This window comes from Periplaneta americana, chromosome 6 (assembly GCF_040183065.1).
Source record: "Periplaneta americana isolate PAMFEO1 chromosome 6, P.americana_PAMFEO1_priV1, whole genome shotgun sequence".
NCBI lineage: Eukaryota > Metazoa > Arthropoda > Insecta > Blattodea > Blattidae > Periplaneta > Periplaneta americana.
Window position 1 is genome coordinate 1,993,975 of NC_091122.1, and position 23,129 is coordinate 2,017,103.

A 23,129-nucleotide genomic window follows, 5' to 3' on the forward strand; every position below is an offset into this window, starting at 1 on the left:
TGTAGGGAGATAGCAGAAGAGTTGATTTTCCCACCCAAATTTTCTGATTTTCTCCACGGTGACACGATCAATGTGAGGCCACGCTTTGCAAGATGATCTTTTCAGGGCGTTTCTCGCGCAATGCACGACGGAGCTTCAAAACTGTCTGAATATAGCGGACAGCATTTATGGTCTGTCCAGGTTCAAGAAATTCAAGTAAAATGCATCCCAGAGCTCATCAACTCTTTCATTGTTGCGTTCCGTGGAGGCAGTTCGAGGGCGACCGCTACGAGGCTCATCTTGGATGCTCGTGTTCCCATCTTCGAAATGTTTCACCATCTCCTAACACTGCTGGCGCCCATGCACACATCTCCGTATGCACGCTGAAGTCCGAGGTGAATTTCAGCAGCAGATTTTCTTCTTTTGCAAGGAATTTAATGATAACACGCTGTCGAAACGAACCATCGCTATCGACCATTTTGCAAACATCGCCTGTGGCCACATGATAGAAGTTAATAACGTCACAATATGTCAATACATAGTGTAAAGTCTGTAGATTATGATCATATAATCATTTTTGTTATATTGTTGAAATTGAAATTATAGCGACATATTACTTATGACTAGACTTCGTGGGAGTACAAGAGGTTAGGTTAGATGGAAATGGCATATCACGAATAGGAGATTACTTGTTGTATTATGGGGAAGGAAACATTAATCACCAAAATGCATATAGAGTGTTAGTTGGGAGGCCAGAGGGGAAAAGACCTTTGGGGAAGCCGAGACGTAGATGGGAAGATAATATTAAAATAGATTTGAGGGAGGTGGAATATGATGGTAGAGACTGGATTGATCTAGCTCAGGATAGGGACCAATGGCGGGCTTATGTGAGGGCGGCAATGAACCTCCGGGTTCCTTAAAAGTCAGTAAGTAAGTAAGTAAGTATTGCTTATGACTTTCAGTACGAAATATTATGGTCGTGTTGATTACTTCTTCGTCATTCATTTCTTTTTAAAGCACGTCAGTTGTTAAACTCTTACCAGATGCCAGATTATTTTATTTTATTTTATTGGGTTATTTTACGACGCTGTATCAACATCTAGGTTACTTAGCGTCTGAATGAAATGAAGGTGATAATGCCGGTGAAATGAGTCCGGGGTCCAGCACCGAAAGTTACCCAGCATTTGCTCGTATTGAGTTGAGGGAAAACCCCCGGAAAAAACCTCAACCAGGTAACTTGCCCCGACCGGGACTCGAACCCGGGCCACCTGGTTTCGCGGCCAGACGCGCTGACCGTTACTTCACAGATGTGGACGCCGACTTATCTTGGAATCCTCCTTGAGGTCAGGTTGCCATGACAACCGTATCGGCCGATAAAATTACGATTGCAGGTCCGAGTCTAGAGACAACGTGGTGAGTCTTTTCTTTTCGCCGACGGTGTATCGACTGCCATGTGCATTTAACAGCAGCGATGGCAAGTCTGGGAGAAGTCATCAAGTCACTCAACGTTTGGCTGAAATTGTTGGAGGTGGTGAGTTCGTTGTGATCGAGGTTTATAGATTTCTAGTTTTTAATTTACACAAGACAAAATAGCAGATAAAGTCATTACTACATCACATCGCCTTCTGTACAAGGAACGTCAAAACAAACAGACCAACATCAGTCCACCCCGTCACAGAAGTCTACTCATAGTCTATTAACTAGAAAAAATGAAAATTATTGCTTTCCACCCATTGCACGTATTGTATTCTCCTAACATAATTAGGAACATTAAATTCAGACGTTTGAGATGGGCAGGGCATGTAGCACGAATTGGTGAATCCAGAAATGCAACTAGAGTGTTAGTTGGGAGACCTGATGGAAAAAGAGTTTTGGGGAGGCGGAGACGTAGATGGGAGGATAATATTAAAATGGATGTGAAGGAGGTGGTGTATGATGCTAGGGACTGGATTCATCTTATTCAGGATAAGGACCGATGTGATGGCGGGCTTATGTGACGGCGGCAATGAACCTGCGGGTTCCTTAAAAGCCATTTGTAAGTATGTACAGTCTTAGAAAGAAGTTTTGTCTCACATATACTTTACAAGTTCCAGAAAGGAGGCAGTGCACATGATCAGACATACAACGAAACAAAACTAATTTTATTACCTCCTTTATGGAACTTATAAAGTATATGTGCGACAAAACTTCTTTCTAAGACTGTACGTACTTCCCAAGTCAAATCAAGGGCTTCTGAATAAATTTTGTCAAGAAACGCGCTGTCAGCTGAAGTAAATAATTACTGAATATTTTACTAATCTCTAGGAAAGTAGAAAAACAAATTAAAATAGTCATGAAATATGCTCCAAGTCCAAAATATGCATATATACCTATACACCAGAGTGCTGCATTGGAGTTAAATCGCTCGCTTGAACTCGGTCGAGTGTCGCACCCTCGGGTGAGATACGATCGGTCGTGATACGCTCGTAATGAATAGAAGCACAGTACAAGGTCATCTCACCGACATGTCTTATCTTGTATGGAAGGCGACAGATAAGATACACATATGTTTTGCTCACACGGTAAAAATAAGGCTTTATTTTCTGCGTTTATGACAAACGTTTAATGGAACAGTCAATGGAACGTACCAAAACAGGAACATGAAGTTATAAATAAGATAGTATGAAAAACTTCGATATACAGTTATTATTGCTAATTAATAATTATTCAATATTTGATTTACCACATATACAGGGTGTTTCAAAAATAGAGGGCATAATTTCAGGTATGTATTCCCCCTATGTAGACAGTACGAAAAGTTCATTACAACACGTGTCCAGAAATGCTTGGTTTCCGAGTTATGGCCTTCAAAACAGTAATATTCACCGGAACGTTTTTCTTCCCGCAGGTAGCTGTCTTTACAACAGATGTTCAAAATGTCCACTTCCTGCTAAAATGTCCACCTCCTGATTGAATACAGGCCTCACATCGATGTCTCATGGCCCTGCGGACACGATCCCAAATTCCAGGAGTATTGCGTATTTCCTCACAACCTGCCACAATTCGATTCCGAAGGGATTCCATGTCAGGCACCGGAGACGAATACAATAATGATTTTAAATGGCCCCACAAGTAGAAATCAATAGGGTTGAACTCAGGTGAGCGTGGAGGCCAAGCAATTGGGCCACCTCTACCTATCCATCGATTAGGACACCTCTCCTGGTACAAACGACGAGCCAGCGCAGCATTGCCGTCCGCCTTACCGTACATGAAGTGCACTTCTGCCAGCTCCTGATTTCAGTACATGTCGCAAGTACAAAGCCAAACACAACACTCAGTGTACTCTTCGCCTCGGAATCAACTGTTAGAGTGTCCTCTGTTAATATCTTCTGTCGCGGCACCTATCTGCGGGAAGAAAAACGTTCCGGTGAATATCACTGTTTTGAGGGCCATAACTCGGAAAGCAAGGATTTTCGGACACATGTTGTAATGAACTTTTTGTATTGTCTACATGTGAGGAATACATATCTGAAATTATGCCCTCTATTTTTGAAACACCCTGTATAATATGATGGGTCCATACATAGTGTTCCGCCTATATACTGCGACAATGTAGAAGCGTTTTACAAAATATTATTGATATAGCAGTAGATTAATAACAATATTAGTACAGAGATAACGTCACGGAAAATATAATAAAACGAATAATCATGCTGCACAACTGTTACAGACGCAAAGATTGATACACTAATTATTAGAGATTATTATTATTATTATTATTATTATTATTATTATTATTATTATTATTATTATTATTATTATTATTATATATTCCAATTATAGACCTATTTCAATATTAAACAATTTCTCAAAAATTTTTGAAAAAATAATCCACAAACATGTTTCATTTTATGTTAAGAATAAAATTAATTCAGCACAACATGGTTTTACTAAAGGTAAATCAACAACTACAAACTTAGTATCCTACCTTAATCTTGTTATGCCTGTTGTTGAAACCCAAGGTCAAATTGACTCAATTTATATCGACTTTAGCAAAGCGTTTGATGTTGTACCTCACAATATTCTGATAAATAAATTAAAAAACTTTGGTCTCTCTTCTAACTACGTGAGCTGGTTTGAAAACTATTTAACTAATAGACAATGTTGTGTTCGTCTTGGTGATTCTCTCTCGGACCCATTTAATTGTTTATGTGGAGTTCCCCAAGGATCTACATTGGGCCCTCTATTATTTTTATTATTTATTGATGACATATGTAAAAGAATAAGTTCAAACTACCTGTTATTTGCTGATGATCTCAAAATCTTTCGCTCAATAAATAGTTCTGCCGATTGCCAAACTCTTCAAAATGATATTAACTCCATTGAACTTTGGTCTGACATTAATGGAATGAAAATTAATGAAACAAAAACTTTTGTCATTTCGTACTCTCGAAAAACTACTTCCATAAAATTTAATTATTCTCTTAATAACGCCTGTATTATTAGGAAAAATTCTATAAAAGATCTTGGTGTACTACTCGATTCTAAATTATACTTTCACGATCATGTTCAATATATTTATAATCATTCAATAAGAATGCTTGGTTTAATAAGGTCTATAACCTATTCTTTTTCTACTCCTGAGTCACTATTAATTCTATACTTTACTTTGGTTCGCTCTAAACTTGAATATGCATCTGTAGCCTGGAATTCCATTACTTCAACCGATTCGGTTAAATTGGAAAATATTCAAAGAAAATTTATTTCCTTATGTGCTTTTCGATATATACCCAATTCCACTGACTTTAACTATGATATTACCTGTAAATATTTTAACTGTTTTAGCCTTTATGCTAGACGTCTAAATCTTGATTATCAATTTTTTTGCAAAGTTATCAAGGGTGATATTGATTGTGAGTCTATCATAAACAATATCAGCCTTCGTATTCCTACAAAAGGTTTAAGATTTCAAAAAAATTTTTATAACCGAAATTCAAAATCACTTTCTCCAGTCTGTAGATGCATAAAATATGCCAATTTGCATGGGCACAATCTAGATCCTTTTAAGGTTTAGTTTCGTTTTGATTATTAGTTTTTACTGTTTGTACTCAATTGTATTCATGTATGTTTTTGTTATTTATGATATTATTTATTTTTGTTTTGCACCTTTGTATCTTCTGTTTGTGTATTGTGCTGAACTATAATTGGCCTCTGGCTGTTGTTCAGCACACAAATATTAATAATAAATAAATAAATAAATAAATAAATAAATAAATAAATAAATTATTATTATTGAGTTACTAGAAAACTTGATACGGTTCTTGCATTACCGTGATTGTGTTCTCCGTTTATAATAATTACATTTACATCCAATAACATCTATCAGATGTGGCAAAAACAAAATCACTCCTGTGTGAAAAAAAAAAAAAACATTTACCTACAAAATTTATATTACATTTTAAAGCAAGTTTTGTAGTTGTACTATGGAGAGGTTAGTTAAACACTGCACAATTTTGAAATGATAAACATCTATGATGTTACTACACAGTTCATCACTGTAACAAGAACGAATGTCTAACGCTCGGCTTATACCGTTCGAGGATTTATCGCTCGTGACAATTTTACCCATCATGCGTGTGCGCTACCTATCGGATTATGCTATGAACTACTTGGCGCTCGAGCGAAAACGTCCGATGCAGACCTCTGATATATACGAACAACTATGCGTCAGTCATCTTAACTAAACATGAAAAGTAACTGCCAAGCTTCATTAGGATGCAGCCCCAACACAAATATGCATTTGCACTCATCACTAATAGTATCCTACAGGGGAGTGAAGAGTTTCAGGAACTCTTTTATTTAGGAGACGAAAAGAATGGGTGAGTAAGCCAAGCTGTACTGATATTTCCGGAAAATTGCCGCCATATTAAAATCCGCCATCTTGGATCAAGGTGACATTTTTTTAATGGGAAATGGGTCATGTGGTGTATCCACCGCCTACTAGAACGCATCTGGTATCCGATGGCTGCTTGTACTGCCAGCTCATAAGAGCATTCTAATAATGCTTTCGCTGAAACGGTAGGTGACAGCACCAAATATACTATGTTCATCCGTATCTCTACTCCAAACTATGAAAAAGAAACATTATTCTATCTACTTTGTGCCAGTATGACATTTTGAAGTGTGTTAGGAATAATAACCATCAGAAACTTGTGCTGGAAGCTCTTGTGGATAAATTCATGAAACCTCCAATTAGTAATGTGAGGAAGTTCCACACAGAAAAAGTTTTCCGGTTGGATTAATGTAGAGAAAGAAGAAGCTATTAGAGTCGCGAAATGAAGTGGTGCAGGGACATCGTTTTATTTTTACTAACATTTCAAATATTAACCTGGCTATAAATTTGGATCAACGAAGAACCAGAAACACCGTTTGCTACCCCCTTCCACGACTGCAGTTCGTTGGTACTGGCGTAATATACAAACATATCACTTTACTAGGTATAGGAGGGTAGAAAAGTAGTTCATCCATTTACGTAAACTAGGAAATATCGCGATTTTGAGTTTGATAATTTTCATTAGGTTTTTGTTTAATCAAAATACAGTACAGTATTAACAATGAGTGTTTTTACTCACGAACTGAGCTGTCCATGCGGACGTATTCATTATGCAGTGTATATTATACTGTCTACAGCACATTAGCGTACGATATAGAGAATGAAGTTAAATTGAAAAATAATCATAATATGGATATTTAAACACAGTTCTAATGTGCATATTATCGCACTATAGACTACTGTACCTAATTAATTCCAATTACCAGGTTCGTACTTCGTATCAGTAACTCATGTTGAAATAATTCTGTACCTACTCTATAAAAGGGACCTTACGTACTGTAAATTCAATCTTCACTTCTGCCCGATCCGAAAAGATAAAATTACTCAGACATGCTATCTACTGTCCGTCCAAGTGGTTACGTCTCAGCGTCGTAGAAAGGGAGGAAATCACGTGACAGTTAATTACTTAACGATACCCTTTTATTTAAGTTTATTTTAAACAATTGCATGGGAATAATATTACATAGACGTCCAATTCCTAACAGAAATTAATGTTCTCAGGAAAGAGCTAAGACAGCCCAGCCACTAGCATTTACATAGAGGCGAATAGAAGCAGGTGGGGGAAACCGGGATACGACGTAGGCAAATGGAAAGTGATGCAGTATTGAAAGCTCTTTCGTCACTGGAAAACGCGAATATATTTTTTGGAACGTACTGTTTACTATGACCGTAAGGCTACTGTGACTGTATATGCGGTCTTGGATCTGTGTGGAGGACGGTTGAACTTCATTAGTAGAAGGGGTGGGAGTGAAGTACATTCAAAATCTCAGGTACAATAAAAACTGAAGTAAAAATAAAATGATGTCCCTGTATTTCAATCATATACTACGAACATAAGGTATAGGACCTATATTTGTCTTCGTGTGTTTTCTGCGAACGCCAAAAAAAGACCTAAAATGGCGGGCGATTATATTAAGTATTTATCGAGCCTTAAGAAATGAATCAGCGAATCACAAGACGCACACGTTTAAATGTAGGCGACCTGCAACGCGATTGGCTGCCGGAAATTAGAGCGACGGGACTATAGTAATGGAAACGCTGTTGCTGTTTGTAGAGAATACGACAGACGATTTCATAACCGCACAGTTCCAGATTCAAGAGCGTTTACTCACAGTTTTCACTAAACTGCATGAGACTGGTGCGGTGTCCAGCAGTCATATTTCATCTGACCGTGTAAATGAACAGAATGTGAATAAAGTAGAAGACATTATTCTAGTCGTCAGGTGATACATCACCTAAACCTAACTTTTCCCGGAAGATGGATCGGCAGATATGGTCACGTTTCTTGGCCACCAAGGTCCCCGGACCTTATTACTTTGGATTTTTCCTTGTGGGGTTGGTTGAAAGGCGAAGTCTACAAAGAAAAAGTAAACCAATAGCCGATTTAATCGTTCGGATTGTGAACAATGCTGCCCTCATAAAAGAACGCCAGACGACCTCAGAAGAGCTACACGTGGTGTTGTCAAGAGAAGTCGAAAGTGCATTGAAGTCGGTGGTGGAATTTATGAAAATCAACCTTGAACGTAATCATTTGCCTTTGCTTAACACCTTCTTGGGTTACATTCTAACAGCTGTGTCTCTGTACCCAATAAAAATTGGACACATTTTATATGGAATTTTTTATTCGAATTTGTCTATACTACCACCTTCGAGCAGTCGGTGGGCATTTCGTAGAAGATCGAACCACAGTCTAGTATATACAGTCACGAAGCTTAATACTTACTAAATATGCAGGCATAGACAGTTGAAATATGCATCCATAGATAGTTGCTCACCACCAGGATCGCTATATCGCGTCATCACAGACTCTTTCCCTAGCAGACGATAAAATGTATTGTACTTTCGATATCGTGTTCTTTTGAAAAAAATTAACACCTTCCTTCCACTATTGAAATATGAAATACACAAGATTTATATATTATTTTCATAAAATATATATTATATTTTATAAACTCACCTTCCTGGATCTTTCGGAAGAAGGATAACTGACCTATTTTTCTTACAATTTATAGTGCTACAAACGTCTCCTTGTCCCATATTATTATTCAAATTATTGTATTTCAGCCATTTACAGTTATTACAACCGATAACGAACATTTCACAGTTTACACAGCTTTTCACAAAAATGCGAAATACGGCACAGTCAATGCCTTTTCGATCTAGACCAGGCCGTAATGTTTGTTCGGGTTTTCTATTTCAGTGTATGGAGCTCAGTGAAATATTATATTATAACTTTATTGCGTATCATAACTAAGTTTTATTTAGTGTAATGTGTCCATAAGTTCCGTTTACTTCTTGTTGCATAATATGTTGCAGAAATAATTACAAAACTGTGTTATTTTAATGTGAAGAGAATTTTACATGTTAACATAATCTGTTCGCATCAACATTTCAAGTTTAGAATGGAAGATATTTTGAGGTTTAATAAAAAAGAACTTATATTGTGATTTCAGTTAAGCACATCTACCTTCCTTAATTTTAGACAAAACATTTACCATACCACTCCTATGAAATTAGTGTACGTACAATTGTGTTATTTCGTGTCTTAAGTATTAGATAAATACAATAATTCAGTACTCAATTGTAGTATTAAAATACAGAAAAATTGAATGTCCGGGGTATCATATACTACATTATGCTTAATTATAATGTATGATTGCGAATTTAGGAATATAAGTTAAATGTAGTAAACATAACCTATAATTTTCATATGAATGACAAGGCATTGGAGATCACTAAATTTAGACAGAAAGGAGCAACTGGTACAGCAAACATAACCTATAATTTCAACATATCTAAATATCCGTGCGGTGCAATTGAAAATTATTGAATCGTGCATAAATGAATGTACAAGAATTTCGCAATATTTAATCGAAATAAAGGCAGGTATTACACATACGAACAACGTGATTTTCACACCAAAAATAATATTACTCACAAGTAAATTATGTCTGAAGTGTCTCATAATCATTGTTTTAAATTTTATTAATGGAATTACACTACATTTTACAGAAACATATGTTACTGTTTATGCATTCCAACTAATTTATATTGTTGAAACGCCGCCCTTCGTGATCGGGTTAAGCGAGTTACATGATCTGCCTTACGGCCTGTATTAGATCACGATGGCTGTGGCACAGTCTATTGTTCATAGTACTCACAGCGCTCCAAGCGGCTAGCAACTACCGCGAGATTTGCAAAAAAATCATCCCAAGCTTCGTGACTGTATATAGTAGACTGTGACCGAACTGAGGAATTCAGATGTGAGGAGGGAATGTGTTTTGTGCTCAGGGCTGGGCAAAATACTGACACCCAAGTATTTCAAATACAAATACAAAATACTTTTAAAAAATTAACCAAAATACATTTGTATTTCAAATATTCGATACAATATATAAAGAAATAAGAATATTACCGAAAATCTAAAATATTATACTAACATTAAAATTATTTTTACCTCGAAGTTTTATATAAACACTGTAACTGAACATTCTTCCTTTTCCCAGTCAGCAATGAAATTATTATGCTATACATGAATAATTACTGCTCCTTTGAAAACAACCAGTTTCTCAAAAAGTTTATCAGATAAGGATCCCCTTGCTGGTGAATGAATAAATCCTGCAAAACAGAACAGTCTTTCTACAGGCGCAGAGGAACACAAACTTGTATTATACTTTATAAAGCTTGTTTCACTGTTGGGTAATTCTCTGGAGTGCACAGGGCTGTCCCTTTGCCATTGAAGAATTGTATGAGCTCATACCCACAGCAGACAAGTTCTTTTCTTTTTGCTTTTCAAAGTCTGTTGTACTTGAGTTGAAAACACAAAAATTGTTTTCATCATCTGAACTGACCAAAGGTGTAGCAGACAACTGCTCAGCTGATTTCACACAGATATTCTGTATCCTCTTCTTATCATTTGGTGAGGCAGCCATCTCATCTTCAATGATGGGTGGAAGCAAGCTGCCAAAATAGCTCAATTTGCTTCTGGGATCAAATCAAACATCGCTTTTAATCTTGATGAAAGCGAACTTATTAGGACTGGAGTTACTTGGAATAGATGGCGTAGATTACTACATAACATAATATGTAATCTGTTTTTGAGGGAAATTAATGTGGACAGAAGTTGGCCGTAATAGCACGTCTTCTCATTTGCATTAAATCAAGGGCTACGGCAATGGGTTTCAGAACTGCACACTATTCTTCTCAACCTCAACATCTTTGAAGGTTGGCAATCCCAGTTTTTCACATAAATATCATGTTTGAATTGCAATATTTGAGAGACTGAACCATAAAGAGAATTCCATCGAGTTGGGCAAGGAAACTTTAATGAATATTTCAAGACATCTGATCTAATTTCTGAGGATTTGGGTCCCCTAGACGCATTCCATAAAGCTGAACATTTAGCAAGTGTTGGGTGATGGATCCTTGATGCTCTTGGAGATTTCTTCATGGCATTAAGGAAATCAGTTGTGGCAAGAAAACTAAGTGTATGGCTAGCACATCTGAAATGGGTAGGCAATAGTAATATGCGTTACAAGGGCGGTATGTTGAGGTTTTCATGTTCAAGGAAAAGATTGAAAAAGCGAAACGTAGTTGAGGTTTTTTAATTTCCGAGAACATGAAAACAAACATACCGATCGTGTATCGTACATTATTTTGTGCGAAGATCGTTTATTACATACCTGAAAGAGGAATTTCTAATTAGTTGCAATGAAATCTCCATCTTGGTTTCTGTTCAATGATGGCAAATTTGCAAAACAAAAATATCTATCTTCAACATTGCTTCCTATAAAATGTTTTCTGTGCTTACTATACTCCAGCAGGCCGTGATATACGTCTGTCTTTTTTTCCCCCAGTCTATGATGAGTCTGGAATCTTGTTGATTTTTTCACGGCTTCCTTAATGTTACTTGCATTACAAATTCAGTAACTTTAGTGGTGTTGTAGAGTTTACTTAATTTTTGCAAATATTTAAAAACAATAATTAACAGTGCAATTTAGGTGAAATTGCAGTGGTAAGTTTCCAATTTATAATTATTACTATATTGAACGTCTCTAAAAATAATATGTTAAAAGCCTAAAGCAGTAAAATGAATATGGCGCTTAAGCGGTAAGAAGAGGGAAATTATGTGTGTTACGTTGGGAATACTGAATGTGGTATTTCACACTTACCGCGTATTGGTTCTGTGCGGAAAGCAAGCAAATACGCACGATCTCGCACAAAAGTTCATTCTTCAAATCCAAATCCAAAACTTGAAGGACAAGAAGAAGAAAGTACTTTGAGTATTTGAAATATAAAATACATCAATTTTATGTATTTAAATACAAAATACTTTGTAAATCCTTGCAAATCACAAAATACAAATGTATTTCAAATACTGCCCAGCCCTGTTTGTGTTCAACCGGCACGTGTTTGCAGCTCCTGGCGGTGGCGAGCCTAGTTCTCACATCCGGTGTCTTAGTGGGCGGCTCGCTGGAGAAGATCGCCGTGGTGGACGGCGCCCTGGTGAGCTGCACCTTGCTGGGCGCGCAGTCGATCGCCGGCGAGCTCCTGGGCACGCCCGTCGACAAGGCCCTGCACCTGGTCGGGGCGGGGGTCTTGGCGCTGCTCTGCTTCGCTGCCGGCGCCTTCATGTTCGAGGTCTGGGACTCGGTCCTCGCGCCGTCGCTTCTTGTCCCCGAGAAGGTGATGGTAGCCGGGTTCTTGACCCTCTCGAACGCCATGACCTACGTAGTGGACTTCACCGTCAACTCCTTGTCCTGATTGCGGGTTGCGTCGGGAGAAGGCGTCAGTATCATCACAAGTCATCTGTCACATGGGTGGTTCTTCCTCTCATTTATGCGTGCTCTCCTGTTTCAGTTTAAAAATAAATACTTATTTTTTTTTTAACTTAATTCTTCAGCCTTGTGATTTCTTCAATCTGTGTGGTCCACACCTGTGCAGTAACGGCCGCGAAACCAGGTGGCCCGGGGTCTAATCCCGTTCGGCGCAAGTTACTTGGTTGAAGTTTTTTCCGGGGTTTTCCCTCAACCCAATACGAGCAAATGCTGGGTAACTTTCGGTGCTGGACCCCGGACTCATTTCACCGGCATTATCAACTTCATTTCACTCAGACGCTAAATAACCTAGATGTTGATACAGCGTCATAAAATAACCCAATAAAATAAACGAATCAAAATCAATCTGTGTGCCTCTTCGAAATGTGGGCTGTTTCTGTCTTAAACTCGAGGGGCGTCATTTCAGATCTTGCTTGGGACGGGAGCAAGATTTTTAGACAAGACCTTGTAGGGAAGTATACTTCCTTTGAAATGAATTGTTGTCCATACCGTAACCTGGGGTAAACTTGACAGACGCTAAATAACCTAGATGTTGATACAGCGTCGTAAAATAACCCAATAAAATAAAAAAAAATAAAAATCAATCTGTGTGCCTCTTCGAAATGTGGGCTGTTTCTGTCTTATACTCGAGGGGCGTCATTTCAGATCTTGCTTGGGACGGGAGCAAGATTTTTTAGACAAGACCTTGTAGGATAGTATACTTCCTCTGAAATAAACTGTTGTCCATACCGTAAACTGGGGTAAACTTGACAGCTGGGGTGAACTTCACCGCCAGATCATGTATCTAACAGATTGGCCATCGCAATGTTAAAAACGGTAACGTATGTAAATGTATCTATTTTTGCTAATAATTGTGACAAAATATAATATAAATAGATAAAACTTTAGCTCACCTCTGAAAGAGTAGAACTCGTGCTCAGGGGCGGATTCCAAAATTTAAACTAAGAAGTATATAATACAATTTGTCTTATGTGTGCTACACAATAATAATATATAAATTTAAATTTACAATTTTTCATTATTTATAAAATTCATACATAAATTTTTAAATTTAATGTTAGAACTATTAGAATTGACAAGATTAGGATATTTAAATATAAATTTGTTGTAGGATATTCTTGGGCCTAAATCACTACTATGATTAAATACTGTAGCAGTGTTGAATTTTGGTTTAAATAATCTGAAAGTATTCATACCTTTTGTTTCATAACTATGAGAATACAATTCAAAATTATTTTCATTTTCATGTATGAATTTTATTAATAGACTGCAATATAATAAATTTGTGTGATTTTAAGAACATTAAAGTCTAAAACAACAACAGAGATGAGAACTCTCAGGAGTATTACGGGATACACAATACATGACAGACAAACAAATGAAGAAATTAGAAGAAAATGTGGAATACAAGACGTGGCAAAATGGATTAACCCTTTGTTGCCGGACATAAGAAAAAATTAAAATAAATCCGTTTTCTTTAGTGAATGTTGTTAGAATATGAATTCAAAACATACAGTAAATTTTTCAGAAATTTTTTATTTTTTTATTTTTAATTTTTTTTTTATTTTTTATTTTAAAAAGGTCGTATTTCTATGTACAGTACTGTCAGTATCCTTGATGGATTTTATTTATCAGGTTGCACGTAATTCCTGGCGGTTTATTATTGTTCCAGGTCTTCCAGTATGCAAAATAAATCACGGTACTTCTAAGTACCGTCAGGCAACTAAGGGTTAAACTAGAATTTAATCTTATTTTCAATATTTATTCACATTAGCACGCCATAGCCTTCTACTCATTGGGATGTATTTCCGATATCAATTTTACAAAACGATCACTTGAATAATATGTTGTCGTGGTGATGACAGATTCAGTCCGTAAAGTGTTGCCATGGAGACTTACAGGATTGATTCTTATAATAGTTAATTTTACGGACTGAGTAGCAAACATTCAGGTACAGGTGTATTAGAGTCGAATTCTATTTATACGCTTTATAATAATAAAACACGGTGCATTATATAAGATACTTTAAAACTAAAACATAATTGCAATAACAATTGAATGAGGGGATTAAAAAAAAAAAAACCAGACACGTCAAACTTTGTGTTTAGGAAGGAATGTTTTTATAAAAACAAAATATGTTTGCGGCTATTATTGTGCGTGTTATGACGTCATCGAGAACATTTTTAAATTACACCCTATAGTTTCCTTAACATCGTCTGAAAGAGCATAATTTTTGTTATGATTCATTTGTTTTATACAGAAGCACTATGGCTATGGTTACCATGGTAACGATTTTATTATTGATACATTTTCTTAGTCCCTGTGTTATGAAAGCAATTTTATTGATGAAATCAACATAAAACAAGATGTTCTTAGCAGCAAATGATCTTTTTATGTGTGGCGTGTCCATGTATCGTGAATGTCGCTTCTGTCCTACTCGCAGGAATAGGTGGCCAGTTTGAACGAGTTTCGTTAAAATGTGTGCATATTGCATAGGCCTACCTTTTGTCGTTTGCGCCTTCTATGAACAACAGAAACTCAGTTCTCTCATTTTCTTTTAAGAATAATATTTTCTTCAATAAAAATTATTTTATAACACAAGGAATTAACAAAATGTGTCAACAATAAAATTGTTACTATAGCAACCGTAATCACAGCGCTTCTGTAGAATACATAAAAAGTGTTCTTCAGATTCTATTAAAAACTGTAGAGCGTCTTTTATAAATAATATGGATGACGTCATAACTTACACAACAATATTCGCAAAAATATTTGTTTCGACTATTACACTTTTACTACGTCACACTACTTTTCACCAATAAAACGGTACGAAAGGACGTTTTCCAATCAATCATGGCTGCTTATCTCACAATTTTATCGCGTCCCTAGCATTTGTTTAATTTTATCGCGTCCCAAGCATTCGTTTATTTTCATCACTATCCTAGCATTTGTTTCTTTGTTTGCCAACATTTCAAACTGCGCTGGTCTGGCCGTCAAAAAACAGAAAATTACAAACCACTCCAGTCGATGCACAGCACTTTCAAATATGACTCGCATTGGCATTCAAGAACAAGAATTAATAAAGATCACTGATCATATATGAAGAGCACCCTTCGGAAATCCTGAATAAGTTGAGGGATACAGCATGTACACCAACGAGTTCACTTCTTTTACGCACACGTCCAATATAACATCAACTGAACCACCAACCACTAAAACATTCAAATTTGAAAATTGTACTTTCAATAATTGTTTCTTTTAAAATTATCCATGTTTACTTTTTATTTCACCATCGTTAATTAAAACGTTTCTTGTTTATTTCATCATCCCTAATTAAAACTTTTCTAACACTTGTGTATATTAGTTAGGTTATGTTATAGCTTCTGCTATATGATATTATGGATAGTCACGTATCAGAGATTGTTTAATATTAAGATTTATTGAAAATCATCTGTCAAGTGACGTTGATTACTGGGATCCGGATGATTGAAGTGGAATACAAATGCTTTAATAAAAATGAAACTGAATCAAGAAAGCCTTCTTGACTAGTAACCGTCCACAGAGTTCAATGAAGATTCCATAGTTGGCACAACTGATAACAAGAAAACATAATCATAAAACACTACTGCTATCTAGCGTGATGTTGAGATGGTACAATAATACATTTGATGACAGTTGTATTTTCGTAAGCCAATTAATATTTTATTGTATTGGAGTACTTCGTTACTTCTAATCTTTATATACTTTCTTCTAATCGTGTAATAGTCAATTAAATCGTACTCGAATTTTGATTTCCTCTAGATAAATCAAAACCTCTAGTGAGATTACTGTTGATAAAAATATTCTTTTCTAAATGCAAGGTTTGAGGTGTATGAACTCTCGTCCAAAATTCCATAATTGAGTTTCAATTGAAATTGTGATTTGCTTTCGCAAATAAAGTATATATAATAATTACAATGATATTCAGTCCGGATTTAAAGTACAAGGTGGGTCGAAAGCCGCTTTCCCCCGCATTCGCTCGTACTGTAGGTTTCATACTTGTACACATATATAGATGTCGTAACTTGAATAAATGAATATCTGGTGTAATAGGTGGTTCGTTGACAACCATGTTCGTGCGTCAACTGTTTTTCCATTCTCATGTCTTGAAAACAGCCCTGGTTTTGCAGATATGCAGTTGACATGACAACAGGAAGGAGCACCACCTCATTTTGGTGTAGAAAATGAGGGACTTCCTGAACCAGGAATTCCATGCAGTTTCAGAGCTGTGTGGTTAGTTGTGATCAGTTGAAATGTTGATGCGATGATGCCATTAGTGATGGAATGGTCAGGAGATGGGTTAGGAAGTTCAACGAGGGCCGCATGACGAGCAGCGTACCGGTCAGCCATCTTTGATCAATGACGATTTGGTGCGTGCTGTCGATGAAAAAATTCATGAGGACAGAGGTTCACAATTTCTTCGCTTTCCTTGAATTTTCCACAAATGTCGCGGAGTGTTTTCTACAAAATTCTGACAGATGCCTCATTTTGATTACTGTGACAATCTCTACACTGACCTTAACATGAGACTGACAGACAGACTACAGCGTGTTTATAATGCATGTGTTCGAGTTATTTGCAACGTCCGTAGATCTGACCGTATCACACCTTCACTAAATATGCTGTCCTGGGTCCGTCTCAAAGAGCGAAGAACTATTCACTCTCTCACGTTACTCTTCAATATTCTTCAAACCTCTAACCCTAGCTACCTAGCTTCTCGTTTTCAACATTTGTCCTCATATCACGAAATAGATACTCGCTCACACCACCATATCACACTCTCCATTCCTAAACACAGAACATCCTTCTACTCTTCATCTTTCACCGTCTCTGCAGCTCATCTCTGGAACTCTCTACCACAACATGTCAGAGACTGTCGGACATTGTCTAGTTTAAAAAATAAACTAAAATTGCACTTTTTCAATTCAAATTCCTTTCAATTATAAGCCCTTCCCCTTTTTTGATCTCTTGATTACCAGATGAATTTATTATCATACCCTTTTTTATTATGAATTTTATTTAATTTTTGTATTTCTTTTCTTTTTTATTATTATTTTATTATATTCCATTTTGTTATATTCTTCCTTACGTTTTCCATATTAACTTTTATAGAACATCTTGTTATTCATCATCTTTTACAGTATCTACCTCGCGTCAATGGAATTCCTTGTCACAAAGTATTAGGGGCTGCAAGACAATAAACACCTTTAAGAACAGCTTAAAAGAGAACCTTATTAGCATTTCACTCCAATCATACTGATTTAAAATATCACAGACTACATTGTTACTTCTTTCTTTAGACATCATCCTGATAGTGCTGTATTTTCAAAATTGTCTCATAATAATCTCTTTCTATTATCTAACATTATTTGAAATATATTAACATTCTATGTATTTTAGTTTAATTCTGCTACACAGTTTATTTCAGTGTTTAATTAATAGTTCATAGTATTTTGTTGTTTAATTCGTAAATAACTCTTGTATACTTCATCTAAATCAAATTGTTGAATTCTTTGTAAGTTCATGCATATGTGAATAATTTCGAGGGAAAAATTGTTCCGGAGCCGGGTATCGAACCCGGGACCTTTGGTTTAACGCACCAACGCTCTACCACTGAGCTACTCGGGAACTCTAACCGACACCGATCCAATTTTTCCTCTATATCCACAGACCTCAAAGTGGGCTGACAACCGTCAAGCAACCAACTTCGAGTGCACACTAACTCCGTGTGACTTAAATTGTGGTTTTCTGTTAACGAACAGTGACGTGTATTATGCAAATCAAGATTTCAGGTATAACTCCCTGTAAAGTTGATTTTAATAATTTCGAGGGAAAAATTGTTCCGGAGCCGGGTATCGAACCCGGGACCTTTGGTTTAACGTACCAATGTATATATGTATATACCTTTTTGCTGGTTGAGTGGAAGAGAAGGCCTTACGGCCTTAACTCTGCCAGCTAAAATAAATCATTGTTATTGTTATAATAATAATAATAATAATAATAATAATAATAATAATAATAATAATAATAATTATTATTATTATTATTATTATTATTATTATTATTATTATTATTATCTGTACTAAATGAGTTGCTTTTAGTATATTCCAATGTATTTTACCTTCTTTTTTAATATGGTATTATTTTCATGTTGTTTAGTGTCGATTTTATTATTATTATTATTATTATTATTATTATTATTATTATTATTATTATTATTATTTTGTAATATGCTAGTATTCTGTTGTTCAACTTTTTTGTTAAATTTTCCCTGTTTGTATACTTTGTGACTCTGGTAGAGTGTAAGAGAAGGCCCTTTGCCCTTAACTCTGCCATTATAAATAAATTATTAATATTATTATTATTGTTATTATTATTATTATTATTATTATTATTATTATTATTATTATTATTATTTTGTAATATGCTAGTATTCTGTTGTTCAACTTTTTTGTTAAATTTTCCCTGTTTGTATACTTTGTGACTCTGGTAGAGTGTAAGAGAAGGCCCTTTGCCCTTAACTCTGCCATTATAAATAAATTATTAATATTATTATTATTATTGTTGTTATTATTATTATTATTATTATTATTATTATTACAGATCGATTACGATATCGAAAATTGTGCTCACGATGGGTTCCCAAGATGCTCACCGAGGAACACAAAACCAAACGAGCTTCCAGTGCATTGGGCTTTCTCAGACGTTGCAGTCAGCAAGGCGATGAGTTTCTTGACCATATCGTGACAGTGACGAGACTTGGGTGTCTCACATCACACCTGAATCGAAGGAGCAGTCCATGGAATGGAGGCACACTACATCGCCAAGGAAAAAGAAATTCAAACAAACCATGTCAGCACGCAAGATCATGTGCACTGTTTTTTGGGACAGAAAAGGAGTCCTACTCATCGAATTCTTGCCTCGGCGTGAAACCATTGAGGGGATCCGGTAGGCAAAATTTCTTGAAAACATTTTTTTTTCGATTTTTATGCTATATAATTATACATTCTTTTCTGTTTAATTTGACATATATATCATTATTCTATCTTCCCAATAACTATTTCTAAAACAAGTGTGAATAAGGCCCTGGAATAAATACTAAGTTTAGTGAATTCTCTAATGCTTGCATTTCTAGCTCAAACGACGATGTTGCCACTTTTTACGATTTACTCTAACAAACACATATTTCTCTGGACGCGAACATGAATCTTTTGATAGAAATACGTGCGTACACACGAATTTAACATTTTTTTAAAGAAACTAGAGAAATCCGATGGGATTTGTAGTTTTTATTCATGTTTATATAGCTTAAAATCTCGCAAAAGCTAAATTTTTAGAAATATTTTGTTTGAGTGGAAAATCGAAATGAGTGATAGAATAGTGTTAATAACGCATATTAAACACTTTCTGAAAGAATTAGCACAATCGGTTGTAATTTGTATATTTTATTAACGTTATATACAAAAGACGCATTTCTAGTTCGAGAAACGACGATTTTGTCACTTTTTACTATTTACATTGACAAACACATATTTCTCCGGACGCGAACTAGAAACTTTTGAAAGAAATACGTGCGTACACACGAATTTAACATTTTTTTTTTAAGAAATTAGAAAAATCCGATGGGATTTGTAGTTTTTAATAATGTTTATAAAGCTTAAAATCTCGCAAAAACTAAATTTTTTTTTGAGTGGAAAATCGGAACGAGTTATAGAATACTGTTTAATAGGAAACCTATTGTCAGACCTTGAAGAAACTCCGTCGCGCCATTCAGAACAAGAGATGTGAGATGCTGACCGACGGAGTTGTGTTGCTTCATGACAACGCTCGGCCACACACAGCTCGTGACACCCAAAATCTCACCTCGAAATTTGGCTGGGAACAAATTGACCATCCCCCCTACAGCCCGGATTTGGCTCCGAGTGACTTTCATCTCTTCCTGCACCCCAAGAATTTCCCTCCGTGGTCAACGTTTTGATGGCGACGATGAAGTGAAAACAGCAGTGCGGGAGTGGTTGGCATCACAATTCTACAATGAGGGGATAGAAAGACTTGTGCCACGACTCGATAAATGCCTCAATAATGGTGGAGATTATGGTGAGAAGTAATTGAAGTGTGGGGAATACAATGCAACAAAAATGGTTTGCAAATATCTTCCCGTTTACTTACTACACCCTTTTGGAACTTACTTTAAGAACACTCCTGGTAATTAAATGTAACGAAGTGTTTGGAGAAAGCGACTTTTAACCCACCCTGTATTTCTTCAATTCAAGCAAGATAAAAATGTTAAATAAATTGCATTGTATTCCAAGAAATATTGCAAATCACAATAATGACGGTATGCGGAATTCGGAATTGCTTTCTATTATTTCTAAGATGCTCTCCATTGCATCCTCTAATAGCATTTTTTTTATCAACAGTAATCTCACTAGAGGTTTTGATTTATCTAGAGAAAATCAAAACTCGAGTGGGATTTAATTGACTGTTACACGATTAGAAGAAAGTATATAAAGATTAGAAGTAACAAAGTACTCCAATACAATAAAATATTGATTGACTTACGAAAATACAACTGTCTTCAAATGTATTATTGTATCATCTCAACATTACAAATATTACGCTAGATGTATGCTAGATGGCGGTAGTGTGTTATGATTAGCTGTTATCTTGCTATCAGTTGTGCCAACTATGGAATATTCATTGAACTCTGTAGACGATTACTAGCAATGCCTTCTCGATCTAGATCACGATGGCAGTGTTACTAGTCAAGAAGGCTTTGTTGATTCAGTTTCATTTTTATTAAAACAGTTGCATTCCACTTCAATTATCCGGATCCCAGTAATCAACGTCACTTGACAGATGATTTTCAATAAATCTTAGTATTAAACAATCTCTGATACGTGACTATCCATAATATCATATAGCAGAAGCTATAACATAACCTAACTAATATACACAAGTGTTAGAAAAGTTTTGATTAACGACGATGACAAAAAATAAACATGAATAATTTTAAAAGGAATAATTATTGAAAGTACAATTTTCAAATTTGAATGTTTTAGTGGTTGATGGTTCAGTTGATGTTATATTGGACGTGTGCGTAAAAGAAGTGGAACTCGTTGATGTAGGCCTACATGGTGTATTCCTCAACTTATTCAGGATTTCCGAATGGTGCTCTTCATTTATTTGTAAATAGGGTTTCAGGGAAGATGCATAGCTATGACCAGTGATCTTTATTAATTCTTGTTCATGAATGCCAATGAGAGTCATATTTGAAACTGCTGTGCATCGACTGGAGTGGTTTGTAATTTTATATATATTTTTGACGTCCAGACCAGCGCAGTTAGAAATGTTGGCAAACAAAGAAAGAAATGCTAGGGACGCGATAAAATTAAACAAATGCTAGGGACGCGATAAAATTAAACAAATGCTAGGGACGCGATAAAATTAAACAAATGCTAGGGACGCGATAAAATTAAGCAAATGCTAGGGACGCGATAAAATTAAATAAATGCTAGGAGCGCGATAAAATTAAACAAATGCTAGGGACGCGATAAAATTAAACAAATGCTAGGGACGCGATAAAATTAAACAAATACTAGGGACGCGATAAAATTAAACAAATGCTAGGAATGCGATAAAATTAAACAAATGCTAGGGACGCGATAAAATTAAGCAAATGCTAGGGACGCGATAAAATTAAATAAATGCTAGGAGCGCGATAAAATTAAACAAATGCTAGGGACGCGATAAAATTAAGCAAATGCTAGGAATGCGATAAAATTAAACAAATGCTAGGGACGCGATAAAATTAAGCAAATGCTAGGGACGCGATAAAATTAAGCAAATGCTAGGGACGCGATAAAATTAAATAAATGCTAGGAGCGCGATAAAATTAAACAAATGCTAGGGACGCGATAAAATTAAACAAATGCTAGGAATGCGATAAAATTAAACAAATGCTAGGGACGCGATAAAATTAAGCAAATGCTAGGAATGCGATAAAATTAAATAAATGCTAGGAGCGCGATAAAATTAAACAAATGCTAGGGACGCGATAAAATTAAACAAATGCTAGGGACGCGATAAAATTAAACAAATGCTAGGGACGCGATAAAATTAAGCAAATGCTAGGAATGCGATAAAATTAAATAAATTCTAGGAGCGCGATAAAATTAAACAAATGCTAGGGACGCGATAAAATTAAACAAATGCTAGGAATGCGATAAAATTAAACAAATGCTAGGGACGCGATAAAATTAAGCAAATGCTAGGGACGCGATAAAATTAAATAAATGCTAGGAGCGCGATAAAATTAAATAAATGCTAGGAGCGCGATAAAATTAAACAAATGCTAGGGACGAGATAAAATTAAACAAATGCTAGGGACGCGATAAAATTAAACAAATGCTAGGGACGCGATAAAATTAAATAAATGCTAGGAGCGCGATAAAATTAAACAAGTGCTAGGGACGCGATAAAATTAAACAAATGCTAGGGACGCGATAAAATTAAACAAATGCTAGGGACGCGATAAAATTAAACAAATGCTAGGGACGCGATAAAATTAAACAAATGCTAGGGACGCGATAAAATTAAACAAATGCTAGGGACGCGATAAAATTTAACAAATGCTAGGGACGAGATAAAATTAAACAAATGCTAGGAACGCGATAAAATTG

At 35.8% G+C, this 23,129-nt stretch overlaps 1 protein-coding gene across 1 annotated transcript; it reads left to right on the forward strand.

Annotated features, from left to right (window-relative positions):
- Window positions 1-1,387: 1,387 nt before the first annotated feature.
- Window positions 1,388-12,465, forward strand: LOC138700891 (uncharacterized). The gene is made up of 2 exons (XM_069827287.1): window positions 1,388-1,510; window positions 11,990-12,465. Exons 1-2 carry the CDS (start codon window positions 1,451-1,453, stop codon window positions 12,332-12,334), a joined length of 405 nt encoding a protein of 134 aa, XP_069683388.1. The 5' UTR covers window positions 1,388-1,450; the 3' UTR covers window positions 12,335-12,465.
- The last annotated feature ends 10,664 nt before the right edge of the window (window positions 12,466-23,129 follow it).